This window comes from Leptidea sinapis, chromosome 1, assembly GCF_905404315.1.
Source record: "Leptidea sinapis chromosome 1, ilLepSina1.1, whole genome shotgun sequence".
Taxonomy (NCBI): Eukaryota; Metazoa; Arthropoda; class Insecta; order Lepidoptera; family Pieridae; genus Leptidea; species Leptidea sinapis.
In genome coordinates, this window is record NC_066265.1 from 26,094,583 (window position 1) to 26,116,662 (window position 22,080).

Sequence of the window (22,080 nt, forward strand, 5' to 3'; positions counted from 1 at the left end):
TAATACGTGAGTAAATAATGTTTATATATACATAGAACATTGTACAGCGTTACTTTATCTATATACTATATATAGTGCAACGTGTCACCAATTAACAATGGGATCAATTCACCTGTGTCAGGATTATGCAAAATTATAAACGATTATAAATACCTACACTGGCCATGTGTGACATTGAGCGGGATAGCTTCGACTAGAACCAAACAACCCAAGCGGGCAAGCAAGGAAAGTCCTTTAAATTCTAGTTACTAAAATGCTAAATAAATAAATTTTTGATTTTGATCAGTACTGAAGCTTCTGAAAATGATAAAAGTGAAGAAAATAATAATAGTAGGATTTAACCCAAAGAAAAAGAAGAGAAAATAACAAAAATGAAATAAAAAAAAATTTTATAGGCGATCTGACGTCGGGAAGTGGAAAAGGGGGTGTTTAAAGTAAAAAACGGTTGATTTCCGGCGAAACTACAAGTCTTCTGAAAAAATGTTGAACAGCAAAGTTGTGGGTAATAAAAAGATCTACAACTTTTCTTTTCATTTTTTACACTTAAGTTCAAAATATATGTGAAAAATTAAAAAAAAAACAAGTTTTTGGTTATATTCCCTTCCTTTTCCGATGGATTTCATTCTACTATTATTATTTTTTTCACTTTTTATCATTTTCAGAGGCTTCAGCACTGGTCAAAACCAAAATCAAAATCAAAAAGTATTTATGTAGCATTCTGTAAAAATAATTTGAAGGACTTCCCTTGCTTGCCCGCTTGGGTTGTTTGGTTCTAGTCGAAGCTATCCCGCTCAAAGTCACGCGTGGCGAGTGTAGGTACCTGCTATCACATTTGGCTTGGCACCGACTTCAAACCTATCAATAGGTAGCACATATAAATAACAGTATTTTATTAATATTAAAGGTAAAAGATTTGCATTAGAGATGTATTAAATTCTATCTCTATTAATTTATTTTATACTTTTGAGTTTTTGAAGATGGTTTTTTTAAACGTTGAAGTATTTTTCACTATTTAGTGTCATTAATCAGGTAAACTATAAGAAATCGATGCTTTTTACTGTCATATATTAAATAGCATATTTTTCAAGAAGCTATGGATAGACCTCCGAAAACGTTCCGCGTGTCTTAAACGATATAGATCCCATATTTCACGTTCTTATGAAACACTGAAATTCGAAAAAAACGTTTGTTATGAATGACAGGTAGCCTAAGACCCACTTATCGGCAAACGGGTTAGTAATAATTATATATAATCAAACTAAAGAAAACTTCTAACAAAGCAGTAAGAAACTGTAATAACATCATCCACGTAAACAAAAATGTTCATAAAATGAAAGGTAGTGGTCCAAACTATGTAAAATTTCACACAGAATCACGGAAATCGGATCATAAATCTCAGCGTAATCTGTGTTGATACATAAAAAAATACCAATCGATTTGAGAACCTCATCCGTTTCGAAGTCGGTTAAAAAGGCTTTGGCTAAAGCTAAGCTTTTCAGTGTGCGAGAGTGACGCTATCACCGACAAAGCCCAAAAAGCCAGACTCAAATGTATTCTCACCACACTCGCACGGAAAAGCATTAGTTAATATCGAAAACCAGAGCTCTTCTCCCCCCACCAGTTTTTCGACCACAATATGACAGCGATCCGAAAAAACTCTGGAGGGTCCGACTCTGCCAGTGTTGGAAAAACCCTCCCCGAACGTCGCTGAGGAGAAACGAACCAACAACATCACCCGTATACTTTTAGAACATTATGGGAATTTGTCTATCAACTGCTATATCTGAGATCGACTTATACTAGTAAAGACGTTTATTAGACCCGTCTGATTTATAAAACAATCAATTGTAAACAATTTGTTATATAGAGATTTTCCTCACTTCTGGAAATAATTAATCAAATTAAATTTCTAACCAAAATTTATGAACGATGCGAGATTCGAACCCGTGCCTCTTGGATTCCGTTGGAGCGCTCTTACCAACTGAGCCAACCGTTCCTGTGACGCATGGATCGTAAATCTTAGTATCTATGTCTTCTCAACTCTCAGCTTGTGGTTTCATCAACAGGATTTACTTTACAGTTGATAACTTGCTCACCCCCAATATTTGCATATTAGTAAATTGACTTGAGTTGGACCCCGAGAGGCGCGATTTCGAGTCTGCATCGTTCATATATTTTAGATACAAAAATTTGTTTAACAATCAACTGGTTCCAGTGCCGGACTTACACTGACTGAAAGTATTACACATTAGAAAATTTATACGTCTCGATAGTCTCTTGGTGTTAGACAACCGATAAAAACAGGCAAGCAATATTAGTTTAGTGTGCGTACATTGCTCAAAATAGAGACTATCTAGATGAATAAATAATCTAAGGGTTAAAATGTACCCAAACAAACAATAGAAGTTTATTACCTATATAGATTTACGGTTTCGTAATAAATTTGAAGGAAAAGTTGCAGTGAGTTAGATTAGATTCTGAAGTAAATTATAGAATTCATTTCAAAGTTTAATTTGTATAAAGTTGAGAGTTAATACAGTGGTTCTCGTTGTTTTGTTGATTTCATCATTTGCTCACTGCAGGGTTCATACTAACAATATATCGATTTGAAGACCAATTTGCATTGGTTCCTTCCCACATTCATGTTACGTATGATGGTACTGCCATGGTACTGGCGCTGCAACATCGACTACCGAAGATGGCATGCGTCATTTATAATAATATTATATTTATATAGATCTCTTAAAGTCTTATGTTATGTCATTTGCTGTTTAATGTTGACACATTTGGGCTGTGCGATCTCGAGGCGCGAAAATTTCGCTACATGTTTGATTCAAATTTAAATACTTTTTTTTGGAAAGGATTCTAAAATCGCTTAATGAACGTTTAAAATCAACCACCCATATAAAAGCATATTTCTCGGTCCTGAGAAAAACGGGAGCAAGAAACTCTTTTTTTAGTAAGATTATAAAGATGAAAATTGGTCTTTACTCCTTGAGAATCTCTTTGGAGGTAAAGCTCTGGGTTTGTAAATTTAATGAGTAAAATAAAACGTCTAATTTTGAGAACCCATACAGCCCAGTGGTTAGTGACCCTTCCTACTGAGCTAGAGGTCCCAGGTTCGAATCCGGGTAAGTGCAAACATTTATATGATATATATGCATGTTTGTTACCTAGTCGTGGATGTTTCTAAACTTAGAATAATAACGCTCAGAACGTGTGTAAGCCCAAGCGAAATGAACCAATTTTAATGTGGTCTTAAAGAGCTACATACTTTTCCCACTGCAGTGTCACGCTGTCAAGTTCCATGACAATCAGCGCGCGAAAATGAATTGAGTAATAATAAAAAATACATTTCACACCTAAGTACTATTTCACAACTTATAATTTAGGCTAACACATTCGTCAAAACAGCAAAATATTTTGTAAACAAAACAGACGCCATTAAAAATAATATGTTACTAGCTATGAAAGTACTATTTACCCCGAGTTCCTCCGTTGGAATATTTTTGTGTTTCATGGTAGATATTGATAGGAGGCTATAATGTACGACGCCACGTGATGTTGTAAGTATTCAAAGTCAAAGTCAAATGAACCTTATTCAATTATGCATAAACTAATCGTTTTGAATAGTCACTATGAGTATTTCTTTTAAATTACTGAATTTACCATAATATTATGTTCGGAAAAAGTTGAGCTTGTGAGAAGAACATACACTGGCCTGCAAAAGTAAGTATCACACTTTTAAAATTGGGATAACGTTTTAAGTTCACAAGATATACTTTCGAAATAAAAAGGACTCCAAAGAGAATTTAATTTTGTACATAAAAACTTTTTAGTCGGTAACCTTCTTTTACGAATTGGCTGAAAAAAAACTTCAAAAACAAAACCATTCCTTTTTCAAAGTGGACGTTTCCGAATTACAATTTTACCATTCACATTTTTCTTTGTTTTAAATTTTTTTCAAGATCGATGGGTATTGTTTTAAAAATTTATGCTAAAAAGCACATAACATTTATTTATCATGCCTCTTTCAGTTGAAGAATGTGCTAGGATCATGGCTTTTCTGGAACTAGGCATCAGTATGCGTCGCACTGCAAGAATGGTGGGTGTGACGGTACGAATGGTCCAGAAAGTAAAGCGAAGGTACGAAGAGACTGGACACCATCTGAGGAGACCTTGTAATGGCAGACCCAGGTGTACCAGTGCCCGAGAAGATCGTTATATTATTTTCACTGTGTTAAGAATTCGCCACCAAAATGCAGTTGAAGTCCAGCAACAGCTACTTCAGACCCGGAGGGACTACATTAGTGATAGTACAGGAGAAGAAGACTTGCTGAAGCAAATTTTAAACCCCGGAGACCAGCGAGTGGCCCAAAACTTGAGAGACAGCATCGAGTAGCGAGACTGCGATACGCCCGTGCGATACACATGCAGTGGAATGAAGAAGAATGGTCAAGAATTTTGTTTGCAGATGAGTCTCGATTCTCCCTTAACACTTCTGATGGAAGGTGAAGTGCTTACAGGCGACCTGGTGAGCGATACCTTCAAGCCTGCATCTCAGAAAGAGTCCAATACGGTGGAGGCAGTGTACATGTATGGGCTGGCATATCTTCAAAAGATCGCACAGAGCTAGTAGCCATAGAAAATGGCACCCTCACTGGGCAAAGATATGCTCAAGAGATTCTCAATGAGTATGCAGGGCCGTATTTAGCAAATATGGGTGATGGATCGATGCTGATGCATGATAATGCCCGGCCACACACGGCTCATATCGTACAAGAGTATATTCAGGAGGTCGGGTTCAGCGTGATGGCTTGGCCGTCAAGAAGTCCTGATCTCAACCCGATTGGCCATATTTTGGGGCTTGATAATTTGTGTAAAAGAGTGTGTAATATTATTATTATTCGAATTTTAAATTGGCTTGTTATGTAACATTAAGGTAGCGAAAGGGTAGAGAATATAAAAACATTTTATATGCAGTGTGGAGCTACAAAAGCGACATTAAATGAACACACGGGTAAAGGTAAGCTACTTAACGATAACCATAAAAAAATAAATTGAAAAATAAAAATACATAATTCATCCTAATAAAGCAATTTTAAATATCAACATTTCGGGACACCTGTAAGTTAATCTAGTAGCCGCGAGCAAAAAAATATAATAAAATTTGCTAACGTAGGAACTAATTGACATTTGAACACTGGACTTCATCCACGCCACGCCGTAGCCGTCACAACTGTCAGGTGAATAGCGCCCACGTATAGGTGAATCAAATTTTCTAATTTGTATAATTTGTTTGTTTCAAAATTTCAATTTATTTTAGTTTTTAATTTATTTTTTATGATTACGGTCAAATAGATTTACCCGTGTGTTCATTTAATGTCGCCATTGTAGAACCAGTCTGTATATCTGTATATCTGTGTGTGGTTTGAAATGGCGCGCTTTCGGCTTCTTGATGCGATCTTAACATACTCTTAAAAATATAGGAATAAAGGAAGTATAACGCTAGAAGCCAAATTAACTTTATTTTGTATAATAAGTTATCACTATTATTGTAACGAGTAATGCGAAGTAAGCAGCGGGTGTTGGAGGCGCTAGTGTAGCGATGTGAAGTGTCAGGCGAGTAGAGGAGAGGAAAAGGCCATCCCCTTTCCGTAGGGTGTATTATTAATGTCTTGCATGGAATTGAATTAATTTTGTGCTATAAAAAGTGCTTAAATAATACATTAACGACTCAAAAAAAGATGGTGTGACTCATAATCGATAAGGTTATTTAATTTATGTAAGATTGATATGCAAAAAGCGTAATTTTATGAGAGCGAATATTTTTTCATTAAAACTGGTACAGTTATAGACAAGTCCCCAGACAAGACCTGTTTGTAGGAATAGGACAGATGAAAGGACACAGTCAGAAATGAAAACAATAGACTTGGTCTTTTAGCCGACTTCAAAAAAGGAGGAGGCTCTTGATTCGTCGGTTTGTTTTTTTTATGTTTCTTACCTCAGAACTTTCGACTGGATGAACCGATTTTGAAAATTCTTTTTTTGTGCAACCATGAGAAAACCATAAAAGTGTTAAATTTGCTATAAGTATGTGCGAAACAAATTTACGAATAACTCAATATCGCGCAAACCGATTTCGATAATTTTTATTGGAAAGGAAATAATTCAATGGTAGTTTGGTGATAGATTGGTTAGATTCTGCTTATGGAATCCATGACGAAGTAACGAAACTCTTCAATTCTTAGGATCAACGATACCAGGCCGAATCTTTTTTATGCTATCTGGATATTTGAGCCATCCACCGTAACGTCGTTATGGTCAAGTAATTGTCGTAGTAAAATATGATGATCTATGAAACTCCTTAACGACTTAAAGTAAGGGTGCTATCTGTGGCAGAATTTCTAACAGTCTGTAATCAAATTGCAATGCACTTAGGTTCATTGCTGCAATGCAAAATATAGAAGATCTACACATATTTAGACATATTATTAGTTAGTTTACATCAGATTCACTAAAAATAAAAAAAATAAGAAAAATAACTAAAAAACAACCGACTTCAAAAACACTATTCCAAGGCAGTAGATATAGTAAAAGTATAAAAATAATTGCGTATTTTATACAATCTAATTAATAGATCTAATTCTAGCAACAATTATTGCTATTTTTGAAATCGGTGACATTAACATTATATCGGTTTATTTCGGTTAACATTATATTTATTAATTAGATTGCATAAAAATACGCATTTATTATTATACTTTTTAGTGCATATTATATCTATTGTTTTGGAATAGTGTTTTTGAAGTCAGTTGTTTTTTTGTTAAAATTTAGTGAACATTGATTAGCAATATTGTATTTTGTGTAATGTGAACGGCTTACAAGAACGTGAACATACTAGTGCTATTTTACGCGTTATTACGGAAGTATCGTTACCAAGTAATCGCATCGCAAATATGAAAGAGAATTGGCGCCAGTTGATAGCAAGAGTGAGATGTGAAGAAATTTACAAACCAAATACGCATATTTATATTTCACCACTAACGTATTTATGTTTTTGGATTTAACCACATTTAAAATTTGACAAAATCTGTCATTCAAATATATGTTCATGTCCGGTTACACTACATATACCAAAAATATACCATGGAAAATATATCTAAGCCTAAAATACAAATTCAAGAAACCGAACATTTAAATAACCAGTTTAACTTATTATTTTATGTGAATAATAATATTATATTTGAGTATTAGTTTCTGTCATCAAAGGTTACCTTAGCTTATTAAATCCAAATCTCTTTAGAACGTAAAGATGTAACAAATATAAACAAGCCAATAAATAAACATACCTACCTACTTTCCCCTTTATAGTATGAATGTGATTTTTAAATAAAAATGTAAAACACCTCCAACTGAACAGATCTTGATCGGAAAATAGGGACGGACTGACGAACGTGAAACTTATAGCAACCCTCTTTTTCATCTGGGTTTAAAAAAATACCTTACTGCTACTCCACTGATGTCACTGTCCAAATCGGGTTCTAAATTCAAAATATGCAACTGAAACTGAAATAGTGTTAACATTGCTGCCTATTGACCAATAATATCTTAAACAACTGAAGTAAACGCAGAAATGTATAGCCATAGCAGTCGAAGCTTATTGTGGTGTCATTTGTGGCATGTGCCATATTTCGGCTTTGATTGTATGAGGTGCATTGTCTATATGTTAGAACGTCACTGCCTATTATAAATGTATTGATTTTTATCAATTTCTTTTAAGGTAAACAGATATTTTAAAGGCTATCAGAAATACTGATAAATACTGACACTCCTACACTGTTTCTTCTGCATATCAATTATATGTTGGACACCTCCAACATAGTACTTTGCTATGCAGACGACACCTGTACAATACGTACCTGTACGGTGATGCCGTATACACGGGCCATGCAGATCTCTCTCAGGAAATCGTCGACCAAAGTCGGGAGAAATTTGTGTCTTCTCTCTTGAGAAGGTCGCAGAATGGGCTAAATTGAACCTTGTCCAATTTAACCCCAGAAAACTCAAGTTTGAACGTTTACCACTAAAAACCCATTTACACAACACTTACAGCCTCGCCTAATATCAGAATACTGGGTCTCGACCTTTCCTTGACCTTGAGATTTCGAGACCCAGTATTGTAAATTCGATTGCTAATTCCGCGGTCATCTGGCAAAGCCAAATTGGCTTCGAAGAACCTGGGCGTCATTAATAGAGCACAGCAATACTTCAAGCCGGCCCACATTCTAGTGTATATACACACATGGAGTATCTTTCATCTCTGGTCCCGCGCACCTCAGCATCAGCACGATCCATTTGTCCGCGTGCTACGCAGAGCAGCTGGAATTGTCGGGCACCCAGTACTCTGTGAACGGCTGGATCACTTGGCGTTGCGTAGAGACATCGCTTAATTGTGTCTTCTACCGCATTTATCACGGGGAGTGTTCCGAAGAGCTGTTTCACCTGATTCCTGCCGCCGAATTCTACCTTCGCTCGACACGACACAAGTTAGGATATCATCCCCACCATCTGGATATGTGGCGGTCCTCCACAGTGCGGATTTCAAAGAGCTTTCTTGCTTCTACAACTACAAAGATGAGGAATGAGCTTCCTTGTTCGGTGTTTCCGGGACGATACGACGTGGGTACCTTCAAAAAAAGCGCGTACCTGTAAGCAACGCTCCTGTAATTCCTCTGGTGTTGCAAGAGAATGTCGGTGACGATGATCACTTAACACCAGGTGACCCGTACGCTCGCTTGTCCTCCTTTTCCATAAAAAAGGCTAAATTTCTTTTAAAATTGTATGAAAATAAATAACAAGTTGATTTACAACAATTAACACTATTTTTATTTTACGGAATAATTTAAAAGAATACAGTTGACATGTCCGGGTTTTAAGCTCCAAATCCGGCCTGTCCAAGCTTCTTATCCTGGTTCCCAGATTTCAGAGATGGCAACCCAAATCGAAGGTATAATGTAAAGGTAAAGCCTCCGATAGCTAATTCTGGTTCACGTGTTTTTTGTTTATGGTTCACATGGTTTGGTTTTTACTTAAAGCTGATTCAATAAAGAATCATTTCTTTTCGCTCGATTAAAAAAAAATGGTTTGGCGTTAAGCCATATGTGACCTCAGCTTAATATTATGAACTGACTGACATTGGAAAACCACCGTCAAATACTAACTAACCGAGCGTCCACAATGCCTTCGCTATCGAAGGCATAATATATGATTATAAAAGGGTCTTATTTTATATAAGTATTTGAGCGCTAATATGGGACTGCATTTTTTTTAATAATACAATTTTTAACAAGCGTATATTAACCACGTTTTAAACCTCCGATAAGTTATTATGAAGAAGGAACATGTATATAATCTCTTACTTGAGAACTGTAATGTCTCGCGTTTGAGTCTGCATCCGGGGACGTCCGCTCCCGACCAATGACCGATTGGAACTGGCGCTCCCTTCATGCTGTGCATTCTTTATATAGCACATAATGTCACAATATGGTTAATGAGTGTTAACACATTTAATTCAGACTAAACACTACAAGAACATAAAAGGCAAAGTAATAAAACAACACGTCTCGAATATAATATTATATTTATATTGTATAACTAAAGCGTCTAACGTTTATAGCAAATAAATACCTCAGGCGACCTTTCAAATATGTACCTTTCAGACCAATAGCACTCTCCATCTCCCACGCGTCTTTCAAACCTGAGCACCTTTCAAAAATACGATGAATTCCAAATAACAGTGCATATAATATATGCTATAATTTTCACAAAGGGAATTTTATATGCAAACGTTTAATAGAAGATACAAAGATTTAAAATATTGTAAAACGGAACGTGTAAAACTACAGGGTGTATATAAACGTAAGCAGAGAATTAATCTTTATTAATTTAAATATTTACGGCCTTACAAATAAACTTGGTATAAAGTTATAACTGATGATAAACAAAGAAAATGCAAAATGCTTAAAATATCGTTGACAACACTGTCAATACAATGATAATTCTGAAGTTTTCCGAATGACAAGCTGCTTTGCAAATAAACGCGGGAAACGTTATACGTCCGAACAAACCATTCGTAAGCAATTTTACATATTCTTGGTTTATGCTTAGTTATAAATTTATGCCAATTTTATTTGTAAGGCCGATAAAGATCTAGCCGCTATAACGTTTATAATCACCATGTAGTTTTATAGCAGCCGTATAGCAACTATTAAATAACATGAAATAGGTATATTAGATTAGTAAGTTTTGGTGTTATTCCTTACAAACCGAGCTCACGTCGGCGGTAACTATGCAACTAAACTATTGCAACCAGTTGCAAAATAAAACTTTACAATTTACACACTAGACTAACATTAGTAAGATTCACTACGTTTATTATGATAATAATAATAATATCGTGAAATATCGTCGAGTGCAATACTACAAGAGGTCTAACAGCGATGAAAAAAATTCACCGATAAGACGGTAACGAAACTAGACGCACATACAATTTGTACTTGACTAATGCCGATACTAACGATATAGTAACATTATACAAGGATAGAACTACTATGGCGCAGATTATCGCTGCGGACTTACCACAGGCAAAGTTAAACAATGCTCGATTTGGTAAAGGTATTTACAAAACACTAACCGAAAAAAAATGAGAAAAAAATACTTTTGCTGCTATAAATTAAAAATAAATAATACCTACGAACAACGAACGGAACACAACTCTAACAGCGAATAAATAAATAAGTATTAAATATGTCTAACTACGACGAGAATTGTTTAAAATACTGACAGTAACGATGAAATGGATTCATTAATGAAATTCGATTTTTAAATTTGTTTATCGCAACGAGAATGTTATGGATTGCGGCGTTAAGTTATCGTGTGGATGTTCGCGATTTTAGTTTATAACACGCAGAATTCGTCGAGAAGGTTCTTCAGTTCCTTGTTGTGAGCGGCTTTAGAACCGGTGGCTGGAGACGCGGCTGTGGCACGCCCGTTGTAACTGAAAATTAAAATTGTTGTTTGAATCATATAATTTAATATATATTTGGAATTTATGGCTTTAAATTAAATATGGGACGAGATTGTGATTATTTTATAGCGATAGAAATGACGGTACAATATTGTATATTTTTATTTGAAAAGAGCGCAAAAAAAGAATGCTGGGAGAGTTTCTTGCGCCGCTTCTTCTCTCTCAGAGCGCCATTTGTTTTCGAAGCGGTAGTAGTATCTAGTAGTTATTAGAAATGACATCAAAAAGAATTCTAAAGGAATCAATTTTGAGAAAATAAATGCCTTTTTATGCCTTCAAATATTTTTACTCAAAATAGGATGTGAAATCACTTATTGAAAGTCAAAAAAACTACCACCCATTCCAAAGTGAATGCCTCAGGCCTGAGAAGAATGGGCGCAACAAACTCAGCGGGTTTTTTTTTTCTTCAAAAATATGTTTTACAATTAAAGTAACATTTACAAAGTAACATTGTACAATTAAACTTATTATTTAATAGCCTGAGGGCGGTCGCTCCATTCCCAATCTGTGGTATCATTAAGAAAGTCATTTATGTTATAGTAACCTTTACCACACAAACGTTTTTTAACAATTCTTTTGAATAACGTAACACCTTTGTTTTGAACATTTTCTGGGATCTTGTTGTAAAAGCTAAATGTGTGAAAAATGTGTAAGCTAAATATATTGAGAAGCAACAGTCAAGATATTAATTTCTTTGAATTTTGCTCTTGTTGTAAAAGCACATACATCGCCCCACAAAAGACTTACTAACTCTACTTAGCCGAGTAGTAGGCATCATCAGTTTATGTCTGTTCCTGGTGTTAACATTATGGTTATGACAGTTTCTAGCTAATTCTCTTATGTGCCTATGAACATACATTACATTATCAAGAATATATTGAGAAGCAACAGTCAAGATGTTAATTTCTTTGAATTTTGCTCTCAATGATTCTCTAGGACCTAGGTTATAAATAGCGCGAATAGCCCTCTTCTGCAGCACAAATATTGTATTAATATCGGCAGCGTTACCCCATAGCAATATACCATAGGACATAATACTATGGAAATAACTAAAGTATACTAGTCGCGCCATATCTATGTCAGTTAATTGTCTAATTTTTTTAACCGCGTATGCTGCAGAACTAAGTCTGTTCGCCAATCCTTCAATATGGGGGCCCCATTGTAATTTGGAATCTAGAGATATGCCAAGAAATATAGCAGATTCCACCGGTTCTATCACTTCTCCGTTTAACAAAACATTTGCATTTACATTTTTGACATTTGGTACGGTAAATTTAATGAATTTAGTTTTCTTGCTATTTAACAATAGGTTATTAGCGCGAAACCAGTACACGATGTCAGATAAAATATCGTTCACTTCGTCATACATAGCTTGGTTTCATTTCACTTTGAAAATCATTCTTTTAAGTGTCGTCCGCAAACAATACTATCTTATGTTTTTTCTCTATAAGATTAGGAAGATCATTTATATAGATAAGGAAGAGGAACGGTCCAAGAATAGACCCTTGTGGTACCCCCATACTGAGAGGAGTCCCAGGAGATCTCCTGCCATTCACGTCGACCCTCTGAATTCTATTGTTTAGATATGAAGTCAGAAGATCAAGCGCAGTTCCTTTTATGCCATAGTGGTATAGCTTCCTGACCAGCGTTGAATGTTGAATACAATCAAAAGCCTTAGATAAATCACAGAAGATGCCAAGTGCATTCTGCGATTCCTCCCAGGCATCAAAAATATTCTTGATCAGCTCAACACCTGCATCTGTTGTTGAACGTCCCCTAGTAAAGCCAAATTGTTTCAAATGAAGTAACTTATGAGAGTTAAAGTAAGTAAGCATTTGGCTTAAAATTATTTTTTCAAAAATTTTACTAAGGGTCGGCAAAACCGACACAGGACGATAGTTGTTCGGGTCAGAAGAGCATCCCGACTTAAATATTGGTGTAATTTTACTATGTTTCAGAAGGTCAGGAAACACGCCACGCTTAATACAATTATTAAATACTATTGCAAGATATGGTGCTATGACATCAATAATTATTGAACTTATTATTTTAACAGAAATGCCCCATATATCAGCAGTTTTTTTCATGTCTAGAGATTTAAAAGTTTTAATTATTTCTCCAGGGCTAACAAAACTAAAATTGAAACTTTGTTGACATCCTATAACATTTTCCAGAAGAAGTGACTCAGCAACACTGGTGGAGGAGACAAGAGTGTTTGTGATAGAAACTGGAATCTCAGAAAAAAAAATCTCAAAAGCAGTAGCAACTTCCTGTTGAGATTGAATTATTGTATTGTTTATTGATAGATTATAATCAATATTGCGGTCTTTCAATCTTCCAGATTCCAGAACAAAATTTATGAACGATGCGAGTCTCGAAGCCGCGACCTCTTGGATTCCGTCCGAGCGCTCTTCCACTAAGCCAACCGTTCGAGTGACGTATGAATGTTGGTATGTCTTGCTCTACTCTCAATCAACAAATAAATTCCCTAGTATGTAATTATTGGGGTTGAGCAGGTTATCAACTATAAAGTAGATCCTATATATGGAAACACAACCTGAGAGTTGAACGAGACATACCAAGATTTACGATCCATGCGTCACTCGAACGGTTGGCTCAGTAGGTAAGATTGCTCGGACGGAACCCGAGAGGCGCGGGTTCAAGTTCCGCATTGTTCATAAATTTTGGTTCCAATTTAATTTGTTTAATTATTCGCAGAAGGGATTTCACTTTAAAAATAACAAATTGTTTAGTTATGTCTTTGCTTCCTATCCAAATTATCCTGAATTAAAAATTCTATATACTAGAATAGTATACTAGAATCGTAAAAATGAAAAAAACCTTTAAGTTAATGTACATATTTTTTTTTTAAGAAAAATCGCTTCCACAAACAATATGGAAGCCAAAAAAGTGTTTTATAGAATGTCTGTCTGTATGTCCGGCCAAAACGAAAACAGCTACTACAGAGATTTCTATTTTGTAAGAATAAATAATAAGAGATCGGGACAACATTCTGGAACCGAGTGTCAAGATCAAATCAAAAGCGTTTCATACGAAGCTTTACAACATACTTGCATCTCAGCGAAAATATTAACACAAGTTTAAAATGGTTTTTACAACAGCATATACATGTTTGTTGCCGAGTCATGGATGTTTATATGTACTTATGTATGTTTAATACAGCTAATATTATTCGTATTTGTAACATAACTGATTGTGAATTCAAAAATATTAAATGAAAATAAGATGTGCATAATTTTGATTTCAACAAAATCTGCTTATGTAATGAGTATTTTATTGAACATAGCCACATAAAATTTTTGTCACCGGAGGATATAATAATATAATAAAGTTTGGTCTACACCCTACACATTTTTATCTTACTGTATCTGGCAACAATTAGCATAGTATCTGACGGTTATTACTGCACTGGTGAAAAAATACCTATTAAAGTAAAAAGGACACATTAAGTTAAACAGTAAGAATCAAAGTCAGCACTCCTAGCTTAAAACAATTTTTTGCAACTATGTTTTCTATTACAGTGATCAAATTTTTGTATTTACTTAAAATCTTTATCTCTCATCATTCATTTCACCACTCTTTTTCGTATATATTTGTAATTATAATTGAGTTTGAAATGTACATCAACATCACGAGTATGTGTATTCCTAACTAGCTGACCCGGCAAACGTTGTTTTGCCATATAAAGTATAATTCACGCGATAGTTTTATAAGTAATAAAATATTGTCTATATTATAGACTGTACATCATTTTGTTCTATTGTCAATAGTTTTTGCAGCGCACGCAAAAATAGGTTTTCGATTTTACACCTTGTGTTACAAAATAGCAATTTTATTACGGATCCCTAATTTTGAAAAAAAAAACATACCCTATAGCCTTCCTCGATAAATGGACTACCCAGCACTGAAAGAATCATTCAAATCGGACCAGTAGTACCCAGAGATTAGCGCGTTCAAACAAACAAACAAACAAATACTGCAGCTTTATAATATTTATATAGATTAAAAAGGTCAAGTTGACTTAACTTTATTGAGTACAGAAAGATGATATTTCAAGTTACAATCCTGTTAATATTATCATTTTAACAAGAAAAAAATTACACTAATTTACGCACTGACATCAAAGCAGATCTAATTGAGTTCTACTTAAACGTGATTTATTTTATTTTATTTTCGTCTAGAAGAAAACTTAAATATTTTCCAAAAAAACGCCCGACATGAAGATGGGAAAAGCAACACAATATACCGCCCAAATACTTAAACGAAGAATAAGACAAAGATATTAATTCCAAATAAACTAGATACTAAGAGTACGTAAAGAACACATAAATCACTTTGTCGTAACCAACTGGTTATTAAGCCTACTAAACTTGCGTGGTTTGCAATTTGATATGTTAACAAACAATATCATACAGATTATATTAACACTGGACTATAGTAAAAAATAGTGATAACAAACAAATACTTATTACAAAACCGCCACCATTTTTTGTAAGTATATTATTATTATTGTTTGGGAAATAAACACTTAAATCTGTAGATCTATTGTGCACTCTACGTGTGCTTGGAAGCACGCCCTAGCAACGACATTGTGATGAGGCAGCATGGGCAACGTTTAGAGAATTTTTCCCTTGCATATTCGGAGTTCAATTCGTATCCAAATCACATCCTCCAGCCCTATGACCTTTAAGACGCGCAGCGTCCTCAGTGGACACAGGTGGGGTAGGTCCTCTGCCAGGATATTGAGGGACAATCTTGATGAAAGCCAACACAAAAAATTAAAAAATTCTGTCAAATTAGCACTTGTTGAATTAAATTTCAACCAAGAGAGTTGAAGAGACAAAAGTTGAAATGTGTTGAATATTATTATTGAGTCGGTTTTTATTAATCAACTAAATCGTGCTACTAATCAAGTAAAAGCCAAGCAAAAAATAGTTTAAACCGTGTCGGCGACAAACAATAACCCAAAGCGTGATATGTGTAAATGGTTGACATCTCACCTAATAGTACGAGGGGCCATGTCAGTTTGTGTGTCAAGCTGTGGGTCCTCAGTGCGACCCAACAGTTGGCTAAACCAGCCCCCTTGCGAGCGAGACTTTGGCCTGCAACCAAGGTCCCCGTGTTACGATGACACATGCATTGTATGCGTTAGTACACGTTATCAAAATTAAATCAAACTGCAAACCAGGCATTTATTGAATTTAATATTGTATTTTTTTTTTCTTTTGATAGTGAAGTAAATAAAATCAACATTAAGATAAGTATGTATAATTCGATCAACTTAACTCGGCACTTGGCTCGAATAACAGTTCTAGAAAGTACGGTCAGCAAGAAGAGCACAACAAAAGCGGTTTAATTAGGAAGGCCAGTAAAAATAGCATTTCCAATCCAATTTTTTTTTTGTAAGGAATTGTAGGGTCATCTGAGTATAAAACAAAATGCAGACAGATCCAGATGGAGCTTTAAGGGCCACGTTGAAAAGTTTTCGTACGTTATATACGTAAGTATAGAGAACTTATTTTTAGTTACCAAATATTACACTTCAGTTTACACCACTGTGCGAATTAATTATCAAAATACCTATGTTTTAGTATCCGCTTCATCATGCCTCTTTTTACTTCTAATATATAAAATTCTCGTGTCATGGTGTTAAACTTTGAACTCCTCCGAAACGGCTCGACCGATTCTCATGAAATTTTGAGTGCATATTGGGTAGGTCTGAGAATCGGATAACATATGTTTTTCATCCCCCTCAATGTTAAGGGTGGTCCACACAATTTTTTTTGAATTTTTTTTTAATTTGTTTGATTATGAGTCAGCATTAAAAATACATACAACTTCAAATGTTCACCCATCTACGATTAACAGTTACTTTTGTATCGCGATTTTAATATCGGCAATACAACGTTTTGCTGGGTCAGCTAGTTTTAGTATATTATTGTCTAGTCTCAGACTTATGACAGCGAAAATATGGTGGCATCTCAACATCTGTCATTTAGTCATCAATTGTTTTAATAATACAGACTACATATCAGTTTGACGGAAATTTTTGGTTAAACTTTCGAGACTAATAATGAAAAAACTAATGTTTCGATGAAAAAGCTAATAAAGAGTTAAATGTAGGTACTGAAATCAGTATATTGTTACATTTATTACATGTTCGGATGTTTTGTTTAAATTATATTTCTCAATCTGCGAGTTTTTGAAATTCAAAAAGAAAATTATCTCTTTGCTGAATGAAAAATTATGGAGCATAATTAAATATAATTAATAGAAAAAAATGGAGTTTTAACGGCGTGTGAGCTACCTGCCTGCCCTAGTTAGCCAATTCCGAACTCAATACGCTATTAGATACGCGGTCCGCGTATTATATCACTAATTATTATGAATAATAATACAATACATAATTCTACAAGTCGATCCTTAATGTTACTCCTTGGGAGAATTTTTGTATAATATGTTTTATTGGAATTAAAACATCCTTAACGCTCAGCGATACGTGCCGTAAGGTTGCCTACCTTGGATGAGTATCTAATATATATATTACTGCACTTTCCGTTATATAGTGCCCCAACGGAAGACCAGCGCTGGTTTTCAAACCGGCTAACATGCTGAGTTGGGACCTTTTTGTGACGTATATAAAATAATATTTCATAATTTTGTTTACGTTAAACTTTTTAAGTGTTAATTTTTAACTCTTTTGTATCTAGTTGTACTATATTTCAACGTCACAAATAAATTATTTTCTTTCTTTCTTTCTAATTTCAAACTTTCGACCAACACGCTTCGTAAATGCATTTTTAAGCAAATATTTTGAAAATAATATACTTATTATTCGATACGAACGCAACATCGAGAGGTGTGGGCGAGTTACGCTAGTAGGTACTAAAATATAAAGTTAAAAAATATTCAAACAAGGCACATCAGCTCAAAAAACAACAACTTATGGTTAATAGACGACAACATGATTTTAATGTCTCGCGTTTTGCACACAGGTGAAACAACTGTTGCCCAGTAACATTCCTTATACAGTACTCAAGGCCTCACACAGTTAATGTCACTGTCGATGTCATCCTCTGGGATCCTTATTGTCTTTGGACAATGATTGTTAACACATATTTAATTCAGACTAGATGTCAAGAAACTACAATAATAACAATGACGTCGTAGTCCATAAAATCAAGATACAAGCGGAGGGGATTGGTTGAAAATTGACAATTCTTTACTTCAAATTCATTCGAGCAATTTCATCGGATTATATAAAAAAAATTATCATCAAAAATATCGACGGACGAAGGTATAAATCTGAAGCAATCAATTTTATAAAAAAAAACGATGGAATAATTATCCGACTCTTAATATAACACAAAACGATACATGGTGGAGCCCAATACGATACAAACTAGCTTGGAAATCTGGAAATGGAAATAAATATGTAATATGTTCGTATTACATGTACGTGATATGCATACCTGATCTGTTTCTGGTTTTGCAGCAGGGTCCGGAACCTGGGCTCGATGTAGCTCCACGATCCCATGTTCTTGTGTTCCTCCTGGCTCCAGACCAGCTGAGCGTTCGGGTACTTCGCGATCTCAGCCTTCACCAGGTCGTATGGGAACGGTGAGATTTGCTCCAATCTATCCAAATCAACACAATCATATACTTGCATGCTAAAGCACGTAGGTATGCAAGTGTTCTACTAGGGCCTAAAATCAAAACTCCCACTTTTGTCGCACAAAATCGTATATAACAATTAAATTGATATAAAAAGCTCATAATCGTAAGAAAAATAAATAATTGTTGAAAAAATTAACTCAATTTACTGCTATTTTTACATTAAAAAAAAGGATTTAGTGGCTTATGGCGCGGGCATAATATATTATTTTGACACAATCTATTTTTAATCACTTTATTATGATGCCATGGAATGTAAATCGCAGTATAATTATAATTACTCAGAGGGCAATGGAAAGGGCTATGCTTGGAGTTTCAAAGTCACAGACATAGCCCAGATGCTTGCGAATCTGAAGTGGCAGTGTGCAAGGCTCATAGCTCAACGGACATAATATGGCCATTGGGACAGAAAAGTGCGACCACGTCCTGGAAGTCGCAGTGTTGGTAGGCTCCCCACGAGATGGACTGATGATCTAATCAAGATCGCCGGAGTAGTTTGAATGAAGGTACCGCAGAACCGATCGTTATGGCGATCTTTGGGGCAGGCCTTCGTCCAGCAGTGGACGTCTTCCGGCTGAAATGGAAAGGAATGTACCTGGCAATAGCGATATCTTTCTCCAAGCCGCGGTCGCGACGCTGCTTCAGCAAGTCGTAGTACACACGGCCCGAGCAGAACGCTAGCTTGCGGACGTTCGAGGGATTTTCAGCTGCCACTCCTTCTTCTGGGAGCACTCTGGAAATATTTTAAAATAATAAATACATTAAAATGATACTAGACTACACCACACATAGAACCTTTCACTTATAACATATACACAGCACTAATGTTGCACAATTATACGTCAGCTGTATAGCTACAGATATACTGCTATAAGCATTTCGGTGATGCGAACTCTTCGAGATTTCACTATCTAAAAAGTGTATAACTATATATATTTATTTTTTAATTATTTATTTATCGCGTCATGCACATATCGGTAACGCGAATCCATAAGATTTTCACTAGCACTAAACTTCGATAAGTTTATTGGATATGTTTATTTAGACTCTGAAGTGAATCTTTTGATGACGAAGAGAAAGCTGAAATGTCAGACAAAGATTTATCCAGAGACAACAAAGCAGCCTCTTTTAATTTTTTTTTAAATAACGACCTTGCAGTGGCGACAAAATTTTATGAACGATGCGGGACTCGAACCCACGTTATGTTTTCAAATTATATTTGTGTATTAATCCTAAATATAGTATATATATATATAGTTTAGATTTGCAAGAGCGTCATCTTAAGTCCATTTCATAATATGCAAATGTTGGGGTTGAGCAGGTTATCAACTGTAAAGTATATGCTGTAGATGAAGCCACCCACAACCTGAGAGTTGAACAAAGCATCGTCATAAAATCTTGTATGATTTTATGACGATGCGTCACTCGACCGGTGACTCAATTGGAAGAGCACTCGCACGGAACGCGAGAGGTCGTGGGGTTGAGTCCCGCATCGTTCATAATATTTTGTTTTCAAGTTTTATTTTGATTAATTACTCTTTTCAATAGCTTGTTTATTGTGATTATCATAGGTCACCTTCTGAAGGCAGTGCCCTCGCTCATCTCGTCGAAGGACGACTTGCACTCGGGGTGACGCAGAAGCGACTTGGGCGTCATCAGGATGAGAGGCTTACGGAACGGCAGCGCGATCTGTCGCCGCAGGATGTGGAACATGGACGCGGGCGACGAGCAGTTGGCCACGATCCAATTGGCGTCGTGAAGTTGACGCACTGTCACACAAACATTATGATTGTCAGCCTGATGTGTTTACAAGCGCTACCAACGTCATGAACTGTCATAAGATATCCCAATTAATAATAACATTCATGTAAGTACTGATATTATTTAAATACTATTTAATATAATTATCACTATAATTAGAAATAACTATAATAGCATATTATATTCAGATCTTTAATTAATTTGATTCGTGTAAGTGAGTTGGCACTACAGTAGTGCTTAAGCTTAAGTTCAGTCATAAAATAAAATAATACAATATATCATACAACGAAAATAATATTAAAACAAATCACATTTAACTAGAGCAGGCCTCTTTATTATTGATATTGGTCAATGAAATCTTGGATATTGTAATAACTGTTGCTGCTTAATTTACTTTTTGTGAGGGCTTTCAATTTATTTATAGACATATTTGCTATCTGTTCGGGAAATTTATTATAGAAAAGAATACATTAACATTTAAATGAATTATTGACTTTATGGAGTATTGTGGCAGGCTTGGCAAGTTATTTCTAGTATTAATATTATCTAAATAACTTAATTTTGTGAAAATATTTCTATTCTTTTAAACAAACATTAAACTCTCGTAAATGTATTGTAACACTAGTGTCATAATAAATCCTCACAGGCTTCTCAGAAATACTTGAGTTGCCTAGTATATTTGCCTAGTGTTTAGGCCCCATAGAAATAAATATTATGACTGCTCATTGTCAGTACATTTATGAAAATTTAATATACGTTCAAAAAAATCGTCACCTTTTTGCTCTTAATAGTGATTTTCATTATTATAACACTAGAAATAAGGGATCGCTTGTAACTAATTCTAGTAGGCTTCATAAGATACATAATAGCTTTAAGGGTAAATGTATACACTTCTATAATAAAGTCCCTGCCACTGTTCAGGCATTATCTATAAATAAATTTAAATGTTTTATAAAAAAATGTCTCTGTCGTAAATCCTATTACTCCACTGCTGAATATCTAAATGATCCGACAGCCTGGGACTAGATTGTGATTATTTTATAGCGATAGAAATGATTGTACAATATTGTATATCTTTATTGAAAAGAGCGCAAAAAAAAGAATGCTTTCTTGCGCCGCTTCTTCTCTCTCAGAGCGCCATTTGTTTCCGAAACGGTAGTAGTATCTAGTAGTTATTAACCCTCAACGAACGTCGCTGAGGAGAAGCGAACCAACAACATCACCCGTATACTTTTAGAACATTATGGGAATTTGTCTATCAACTGCTATATCTGAGATCGACTTATACTAGTAAAGACGTTTATTAGACCCGTCTGATTTATAAAACAATCAATTGTAAACAATTTGTTATATAGAGATTTTCCTCACTTCTGGAAATAATTAATCAAATTAAATTTCTAACCAAAATTTATGAACGATGCGAGATTCGAACCCGTGCCTCTTGGATTCCGTTGGAGCGCTCTTACCAACTGAGCCAACCGTTCCTGTGACGCATGGATCGTAAATCTTAGTATCTATGTCTTCTCAACTCTCAG

The 22,080-nt window shown here is 35.1% G+C and overlaps 1 protein-coding gene across 8 annotated transcripts in view; it reads right to left on the bottom strand.

Moving 5' to 3' along the window:
* Positions 1–9,626: 9,626 nt before the first annotated feature.
* The window catches only part of LOC126969193 (2-oxoglutarate dehydrogenase complex component E1-like), a 67,081-nt gene continuing 54,627 nt past the window's right edge, over positions 9,627–22,080 (bottom strand). For 2 of the 8 annotated variants that reach the window (XM_050814522.1, XM_050814566.1), the window contains exons 19-23: positions 20,361–20,553; positions 19,380–19,517; positions 18,583–18,747; positions 16,111–16,212; positions 9,627–11,059 (exon numbers count right to left, since the gene is read on the bottom strand). In XM_050814522.1, coding sequence (XP_050670479.1) covers positions 10,960–11,059; positions 16,111–16,212; positions 18,583–18,747; positions 19,380–19,517; positions 20,361–20,553 — 698 coding nt within the window. In that variant the 3' untranslated portion in view covers positions 9,627–10,959. The remainder of the gene's footprint in view (positions 11,060–16,110; positions 16,213–18,582; positions 18,748–19,379; positions 19,518–20,360; positions 20,554–22,080) is intronic. The other 6 variants (XM_050814539.1, XM_050814603.1, XM_050814531.1 and 3 more) reach the window with 5 other exon arrangements.